This window comes from Hemitrygon akajei, chromosome 4 (genome assembly GCF_048418815.1).
Source record: "Hemitrygon akajei chromosome 4, sHemAka1.3, whole genome shotgun sequence".
Classification (NCBI taxonomy): Eukaryota; Metazoa; Chordata; class Chondrichthyes; order Myliobatiformes; family Dasyatidae; genus Hemitrygon; species Hemitrygon akajei.
In genome coordinates this window covers 181,547,528-181,557,017 of record NC_133127.1, presented here as the reverse complement: position 1 = coordinate 181,557,017, position 9,490 = coordinate 181,547,528, and the positions used below count along the sequence as shown (strand labels likewise).

Here is a 9,490-nt window from a genome sequence, read left to right as displayed (position 1 = left end):
TTCTGAAAGACACCAACATCCCACCAGCTGACTAGTACACAAGTAAACAGGGGGCCTATGTAATAAACCCCAGGAGCTTGATTCTGCACAGGTGCCAGGAAACCCACTTAAGTTTGGTAGTGCCATGGCTTTGACAATGGTCACAGGAAATTGCTTCTTGAAAATGATGCCCTCCCAGACGGCAACATTCCTCATTCAGGTCATCACGTAGGACATGCCCTCTTCTCATTGTTACCATCAGGGAGATGGTAGCAACAGGAGCCTGAAGACACACAATCAACATTTTAAGGACAGTTTCTTCTCCTTTCTAAATGGACCATGAGCAATATCTCACTTTATGCATTGCACTGTACTGCTTTCACAAAACAACAAATTTCATGACCTGTGCCAGTGGTACTAAACCCGATTCGAAATCTGAATCACTTGGAAAATGGTTAAACCAAAGCCAACCAGACACTCCTCAGATTTCAGTGTTGCTTCTGTGTTTGTGTCCAAGAATTTCATAAGTGCAGTGCAAGCATGCCTAGAATACACAAAAGAACTAAAGAGCATTTTGTGCATTGTTTTTGCTATTTTTAATCAGAAAACTACCTGTAAAAGAGAATGTCCTGGAAAAAAATGTCAATGACAAAACTCCAGAATTTTCAATATATAAAACAATTGAAGTACATAAACACAAACTTCAGGTAACAAAGATTCATACTTTAAAGAGAACAGTGAATCTGAACACATGAACCATCATACACATTGAGGACAGCCCAGTTTCTTTCATTTCTTCAATTATTTAGAATGACTTGTGCTAACATTTTACAGTACTCCATTTCTAGAGAAAGATGAAAGGTTCTCTTCAAAAATAAGTAGCCTTAGTTGAAGGCAAAAAACAGCACCAATAGCTCTATGGTGTTTAACTTGCAGAATTTATTATGGTAGCACCACAAAACATTCCATGCATATTATTCACCAGAGGAAGCAAAAAAAAATTATACAACTGCTTCTGCTACTGAGAGCATCTAAAACCTGCTATATATAAAAACTACTGCTTCTTTAATCTATGACATTTTGCATATGAATCACAGCTCTGGAATTTTAAAAAAAAATCTCTCAGCATATGAAACTTATGAACAGATCGGTTTATGAAGAAAATTTAACTGAAGAGGGACTGGTTTAAAGTCAAAGTTATTATCAAATGCACAGGTGCAATGATAAGCTAGATATCAAATGGGGAAGACATGAAGGGAGCTATTTAACAACCCTTTAGTTCTTGCGATGATTTCTACCCCTGGAAAAAGAAAACTAAACAGTAAAAGATTTTTAAAAGTTTGAGTACAAGTATTAAAATAGATCCTTACAGAAAAATGGGAGGAATCATAAAATAAAAATATGGAAAAGGCCAAGAGATTAATTATTTATATTATCTTTGCAGCAGAAGACACAAAGAAAACACTATGATTGTGGAGAACCACAGGTCTAATAAGGGTTCGAGACCTAAAAGTCATTAGCATTAATAAAGATTAATAAATAAAATGAAAGCACTGGTGAAATTAAGGCAATTAAAAACTGATCTCCCCCCCCACCCCTTAACCCAAAGGTCTACACATCAGGATTTTTAAAAAGGTGACTGCAGAGATAACATCAGGATTAACTATTCATTTCCAAAATACTCTAGATTTTGAAACAGTCAAAAAGAGGAAATAAAGAACTACTGATCAGTAGATCTGGCATAGTTGTTGAGAAAAACAGTGGAAATCCATTATTAAGAATATGGTCCCAGGGCATTTGGAAAATCATAATGATCTTGGCAGAGTCAACAATATTATGAAACAGAAATTGGTAGACCAAACAGATGTTTTTTGAGAATATAGCTAACATGGGAACCAGTGAATATTAATCAGGATGTTCAAAAAGTTTTTGATAATTTGCCAAAGGGCTGTTAAATGAAATAAGAGATCATGGGCTTGGGAGTAAAATATTCATATGGACAGATGATTAAAGGACTGAAAACAGTAGGAATAAATGGGTCATTTTCAAGCTTGATACTTTGACTATTGAGGTGCGGTGTGTCACAAGGATTAGTGCTATATATAAACTTACATTAATGGCTAAAATGAAGGATAGGGTGCTATATATTCACATTCCTTGACAATACAAAGACAGATTGTAAAGTACACTGTGAAGATGATTCAATCTCCAGAAGGATAGTCTGGATGAGTAATAGAACGAAGTGAGGACAGATGGAATGTAATTTTGACAGTTTAGTGATTTCTGTCACAATAGAAAAATAAACACATTTTTGAAGGGGATATAAACTAATTTGTGTACAGTGAAATTTGGGAGGGCTAGTAAATGAAAAAGTTGAGACTTCAAAAGGCATTGATCATATCAAATTTGGTGTATTGTGAACAGTTTTGGACCCCATATCTAAGAAGAGATGTGCTGGCATTTGAGCAGATCCAGAAGTTGTTCACAAGAACGATCTGAGAACTAAGAAAGATAGCTGCTGGCTCTGCACCTGTATGCACTGGAGTTTAGAAAATGAGGGGCAAATCTCATTGAAACTAACGAATATTGAAAGGCATAGAGAACACAGAGGATGTTTCAAATAGTGGAAGACAGTCTCTGACCAAAGGGCTCAGCCTCAGAATAGAAAGACAGGTGAGGATTAATTTCTTTAGCTAGAGGCTGGTGAACCTGTGGAATTCATTGCCTCAGATGACTGTGGAGGCCAAATTATTGGATATACTTAAAACAGAGATTGATAGGTTCTTGATTAATAAGTTGTCAAAGGTTAGAGGGAGAAGGCAGGAGAATGGGGTTGAGAAGGATAATGAATTAGTTATGATTGAGTGACAAGGCAGACTCAGTAAGCCAAATGGCCTAATTTTTCCAAGTCTTATGGAGTTAAAACATGCAAGTATTGACAGAAATTAGAAAAGCAAGCTGGCCTAAACAGAAAGTGGGTTGGATTACAAATATAAATGATTTTCTTTTGTATATTATTATAGGACTTTTGGTGAGGCCACGTGTAGCTTTGTTTTGATCTGGGAGGACATGCCCATTGGAGGGCAGTGCTGTACTGAGTCTTGTTAGAGGACACTGTCATACATGGGAGGTAAAGAAGAATGATCTTTTACTAACAGAGTTCGAGAAAATGAGTCAAGGTCACTGAAATTGATGGGATAAAAGTTAACTGGTTGTTTCCTCAGGATGAGAGCTTTGAATATGGAAGCAGAATCCAAGGATAAAGGATCAGCTCTTTAGGACTGTAACAAAGGAATAATTTCTTCAATCAGAGGGTTAAAAGTCACTAGAGTTCTTTATCCCAGAGGCCTGTGGATCTCAGTCATCATGCATGCTAAAATATTGAGATTTTGTGGATGTTAAAGAAGCCAAAGGATATTGGGATCAAGGAAGTTAAGTGAGCAAGTGGAGTTAAGGTCTTGCTGAGCAGCTTGCAGGACAAGGGACCATTCAGCATACTCCTGCGACAATTTATGATGCTATGACTGAAACAATTCAGTCACAGCATCAAAACGGGTTGAACCTGTGATGAGAAATTGCCTTTTCAAATTTAAATATGTCACTCTACACGGCAATAAGAACAGTGGCCATTGAAAAGGGAGGATAGAGGACAGGGGAAAGAGGAACATGTAATATTTCTGAATTAAATAGCTTGTGCAAATTCAGTGTAGTTTAGTGCTTAAATAGGAAAACTAAATTAGCATTTCCCAACATCAATATTAAGACTACTAAATGGATTTATTACTGGGCTCTCCCATCATGTACTATTTTTGGTAAACTTTGAACTTTTGGTTGTACAAATCCAATACAAATACTGATGACAGAAGAACATGGTGCTAAAAAAAATCTTGTTCTCCCTGGTTACAGTTGCAAGCAGGCAAGGCAAGACATATTCTTGATGATAAAGTGTTTTTAAAAAAAGATTTAGTATATGAACATGACAAAAAGCTGTGAACATACTAATAAATCACATGATTATAAAATCCAAGAGCCAACACTGAAAAAAGCTGCAAATTTGAGGTAATGTTTCATGTAGTTTAAAAAAAAATGGCAGCAGGAATTACGTGCATGACCATTGTGCTTGGTCGGATGTGATACAGACGTAATGCATTGCCATAATACTCTCCAAAGCAAGGACATCCAAATCTTATCCCGTAATTTAAAAAATGTGTGCTTCCTTTCCATGGGGAAAACAAAAAAAAACAAAAAATCAATGCTTTCACTTCCACCCTCTCATCTTAGAGATTTCCTAGACAAGGAAGCAATTGATTGCAACTACTTGGTTAGTCTGAGACAACTAGAGCACGGCAAGTTAACCTTGGCAGAAGATTTTAATGAGAGCACAAGGTGGTTTTAAGTTCTGGAGGCTTAAATTTGTAATTGGTTATAACTAGCAAAAAGATCAGGCAAGTTCGAAGCTGGCCAGAACAACTCAATAAGGAGAGAGTGTTGAAATACCATTATACCTCAACGGAAGAGGCCTGGGATGCAGAAGTTGAATGAGAAAAATCAGTTTAAGACAAAGTAAAAAAATGGCAGTGAAAGACTTTATACAGCACAATAACTAAAGACTAGATGGCAATGCAGAACCTTTCAATGAAAAACATACTTCCTATGCAATTTGTAATTGCAAGACACTGAGCCAAGTGCTTTCAGTTTGGGAAAACCTTCACACTTTTTTTGTGGAAGCAATTATTAACAGAATCATTTTTCCCCCCACAAGATTATCAAAAGCTTTTAGTACAGCCTGTTGTATCTGAAAACATGCTGCACATAAAACAATGCTAGTCAGAAAAAATAATTAAGAGGTTCCTTAATAGTTTAGTTAGAATGCTCCAGAGCACTACAAGGCATTCAATTAAAGAAAACTTGCATCTTTAAAATCTTTGATAAAAACATAATTGTCATTCTTCTGCTCATGGGCCAGGTCATTCTTGAGTGCAATTTGCAGTTAGTTCAAAATTTCCTTCCCATGGAGAGCTCTTTTTTTTTTTAAAAAAAGTGGAATAGTATTGGCTCAATTACATATAGCACAAAATACTCATTTATTCAAGTATTGATCACCTCTGCACTGAACTGATGTGACAAAGCATGTTTAACTTGGTTCTACTCTCCTTGTTATGCTGATGTGACCGAGAATCTCTCCCATAGTCTTGGCCTGGACTTTCTTCATCAGAGTTTCTTTTCCTTAGCCTGGTCCTTTCTTGTCTAATGTCAGTTTCTGTCTCTGAGTCGCTCAACTCAACATCGGGGCAATACCCATCATTGTCCTGGTAGGCTGCCGTTGCCTGATGTTCAGAAAGCTGCTTGCTCCACAGGCGATCCTTAGCGGACGACCTCCGTATAGGCTTTTCACAGTTTCGGAAGTCTTCCGAAGTCCTCACCAAACTGTCCAATCTGTCTTTACAAGACTGGCCAAATTCTCCCAATTTTGATTTTCTGAAAGTACCCTGATTGGCAAAATGATTTGTAAGAGTTGTCACTTTATCGTAGGTTTGACTAGAACAGTCTCTCTGAATTACAATGCCCGACCTGCCCGATAAGCCATTTGATTTATGCAAATCTGGATTATTGCTGTCTCGAGTCTTTCCGTTGGAATTAGCTGATTGTCCACGTAGTGGTATATGAAGTGCTGATGGCTTACCAGATGTCTGCTCCACATGACATTCAGTGGACAGTAAAGAACTACCTGCCTGAAGATCCTGTTTGTGGTGGATACCTGTCAGTAATAGTCCATTGCTTCTTTCCTCATGTTTAAGCCAGTGATGAGACTGTAACTTCTTTTCACTAGTTCTGGAGCCTTGTGGCGTTGACAAATTATTTTTACTGTACAAACTACTTTCACTGTTGAGGGACAGTGGACCATTGACAGCAGCAGCGGAACTACTGTTGACACTTCGTGGAAGTTTTGGCGTTGCTTTTAACTTTATCGTGATTCTTGGAGGGTCATGGAACATCAGTCCTTCCCGTGGGAATGGCAAAGGCAACCCTTAAAATAAGAAAGTGCATTGAAACTTGAAACTGGTATCACAAAGTAAATCCACCCCCTGTGCCTTCCTCCCAAAACACAGAAAACAGCAAAATATTAATGACCAAGAAACATAGTAGAAATAAACTAATATTCAACCAGTTCTGGATTTCTATTTATTACAAAGCGAAAATGCAAGTCTGCATCAAAAACTACCTCAGTATTAAAAGATTACAGCATTCAGTATATACAAATGCTGCATAACAATCTCCAATACAAAATGGACTGATGCAATATACCCCAAGTACTTTTGGTCAACCTTTATTCCCAGTTGAAGGAAGGTTAGTAAGTTGCTGGTGGGCAAAGAAAATATTTCTAAGATAACATCAGAATCAACCTGAAAGAAATTTAACATTACATCTTAAAAACAGGGAAGATACTGCACTCAAAGATACACCTGGAGGAAATCTGTTCCAGAGGGGCATGTGCTACATGAGACTGACCTCTGTTGTGCTGCAGAGAATAAGCAGCAGATGCAAAAGAGACTGAACCACTAAAAGACTCAACCATGAACCAAAAGGCACTAGTTACTCTTGCCCACATTGCACCAGAAAATGTGGATCCTTATCTGCCTCTACAAGCAAATAGAGACACCCACCCCACCCCAATAGAGCAACCCCTTGGGTTGACTAGAGTGACTGTATTACCACTACTAGTCACACCATTATGAGGTGGTACCAGATGTGAAAAGGGAGAAGAACATCAGCTCTTGCTCAACTCAAGATGAAGGTGACGTTAAAGAATTGTGACAAAGTCACTTGCTAACTGGTGTTGCTTGACAGGGACAGGAAGATTAAAAAAAGTTTCAACTGCAAAAAAAATGTTAACCATTTTTTAAAAAAGGGTACAATACTTGATGCTCGTCTATATAAAAATATATTAATAAGGTACTGCATAAAACTGCTTTGCTTCTTCTTTGTGGTGTCAACATCTTTGGTAACAGCCATCACTACATTTCAAACAATTCTGTTCTGTGTGCATTGTTGTTGTAAAGATTATCATCACATGTACTGAGATACAGTGAAAAGCTTTTGCTTGCAAGCCACCAACTCCGCTCATGCCATACTTCATTGTGATAGTGTTGCAGCTATGGAGAAAGCAAAGTGCAGGTAAACAAAGTGGAAGGGCCAAGGTGAGGTGGATTGCGAGATCAAGCATTCAGTTCTATAATTTGCTTCCCAAAAGCCAGATTCCAATAAAACTCATGGTCTCAAGCTTTGTTTATACCAAGGGCTGAGGATCCCAGAAGTTGTAAAAATGTTTCATTGACCAGCCTTATCTGCAATGGTTAACAGTCCCAATGTACAAGCATAAACAGAGCTAATGTGGGGTAATTTTCTTCAACTCGGCGCCTGTTGACAATTGTCTAGGAACTAATGAAGCATTAGGAGATCTGGCCAAAACAACTCAGTTACCTGATTTAACAAACAGTTTGGAGCTACCAAGCTACCACAAGACCATAAGACATGGGAGCAGAATTTGGCCATTTGGCCCATCAAGTCTGCTCCACCATTTCATCATAGCTGATTTACTATCACTTTCAACCCCAAATTCCTGCCTCCTCCCCATAACCTCTGCTTTAAATACAGCCAATGACTTGGCCCCCACTGCCAACTGTGGCAATAAATTCCTCAAATTCACAATGATACAAGGCCATTTAAATTTACTCCAAGCCTTCTATAACAAAAACTCACCAATCTGTCTGACTAGTACTTTTTTCCCCCCAAAGTTAGCTCAAATATAAAAATATTTGTTAGTTGTACATACATTATGTCAATAGAACAAACTGTCAAAATAGTGAACGTCAATTCTTTGCAGACGATAAAGCAAATTTCAATAGATGCAATGGCAGATAGAAGAAGGAAATGCTATTAAAAAGAACTGGAAAATTCAAAACCAAAGTTAAATAAATTTGTAAACAGAAAATGAAACATTCATAGCTTGCAGAAAGTTAAAGATAACAATAAATAGGAGAATACATAATACAGAGTGTGACCAATATATATGAAACAAAATTGCTTTGAGCCAGCATTTTGCAATTATTGAGACACAGATGCATCTGAAGTATGGATGAAAATAATTCATTAAAGTGTTGTAGTTAAAACCTGAGAAAGAATCGCCAGTTATTGTGATGAAAGAAAGCACCATCAACCTCATCTGTGACAACAACAGTACCTTAATATAGTAAATTCCATATAGGATTTGGGCAATGTGAGTTTAAGGTACTTCTTTTAAAAAAAAGAAAATCTAGCTGTGTAATCTCTGTAATCCTCAATTTTCCTCAAAAATCAGTCTAAAAAATTGATATCCATCTCTTCTACCCCACCCTCCCATTTCATATTTTTCCCAATCCAGATAACACTAAAATAACAACTAGCTTTTTTCCCCACATAGATTCTGCTTTGTTATGTATGTATTTTTGTTATGTATTATGTATTTTTACAGATGTATTGCAGAATGTATTGCAGAATTTTGACTTTGTGCTCTGGAACTTGGAATTTGCTCTCCAAATTTTACCATAAATACTTTATACACTGCCTAGCCTACAACCTTATCCCAAGCAACACAAATCTCTGAATTGCAACAGCAATCAGTAAGGATAAGAATGCACAAGAAGTACTGATATATATTTACCTGCAGCAGCATGCTGATTCATAACTTGAATATGCAAATTGAAAAGTTGTTCTTGCACTTTACTTTGCGACAATTTCAATTTCTCTCTTCTGCTGACCATGTAACAAAGGTTCCTCACCTAAAGCGAATGGATAGGAACATCAGTTTAAGCATTTTCATAGAATTCATAAAGCAAATTATTAGCTTTTATTACAGACGTGCAAGGTTAAAAAAAAAACATGAATCCAAACCCTTTCTAAGTCTTGGCGTAGATGCATGAACATCTTCATTCTGGAATGAATTCTGTCCTCCTTTTGCTGGCCCAAGCAATTTTCTTCATCTTCCTTTGGAGGTAGTAATGGTTTACTGAAGTTGCTTTTCCTTTTCAGTTTCCAATACTCAAAAATAAATTCCACCACCTGCTCAGAGAAATGCAGTTCACTGGCTACATCGGCAACCCTCACTAAGGTATAAAATTCTTCCTCTAGCTCCTGAAGCTTTTGCGCACGCAGGCCTTTCTTCTCTGTTTCACTCTGCTTCTGTTTCTGCTCACTGATCTTCGCACTTGGCTCACAGTCATCTTCTTGACTCTGCCTGTTCTTACTATGTTTGAGGCAGTAGGACTTGAACTTCACCTCATCACCATCATCCAGGATTGTCTTCATCTCCAGATTGTGTTCAAAAGCACAAGTTACGTGAAAGGCTGTGATGCAGCTCTTCACTGAGCACTGAGGATTAAAACAGGAAGACAAGAATTAAAGCAAGAATTTGCGATAAATATATTTAGCTACTGAGTATTTAGGTGAAACAATTTTTTGTTTTCCAATTCCA

At 37.4% G+C, this 9,490-nt stretch overlaps 1 protein-coding gene across 3 annotated transcripts in view; it reads right to left on the bottom strand.

Annotated features, from left to right (window-relative positions):
• Positions 1–551: 551 nt before the first annotated feature.
• Positions 552–9,490, bottom strand: part of jade3 (jade family PHD finger 3) — a 50,556-nt gene continuing 41,617 nt past the window's right edge. For 2 of the 3 annotated variants that reach the window (XM_073044150.1, XM_073044151.1), the window contains exons 10-12: positions 8,911–9,387; positions 8,681–8,798; positions 552–6,007 (exon numbers count right to left, since the gene is read on the bottom strand). In XM_073044150.1, the coding sequence (XP_072900251.1) occupies positions 5,079–6,007; positions 8,681–8,798; positions 8,911–9,387 (1,524 nt within the window). In that variant the 3' untranslated portion in view covers positions 552–5,078. The other variant, XM_073044152.1, reaches the window with a different exon arrangement.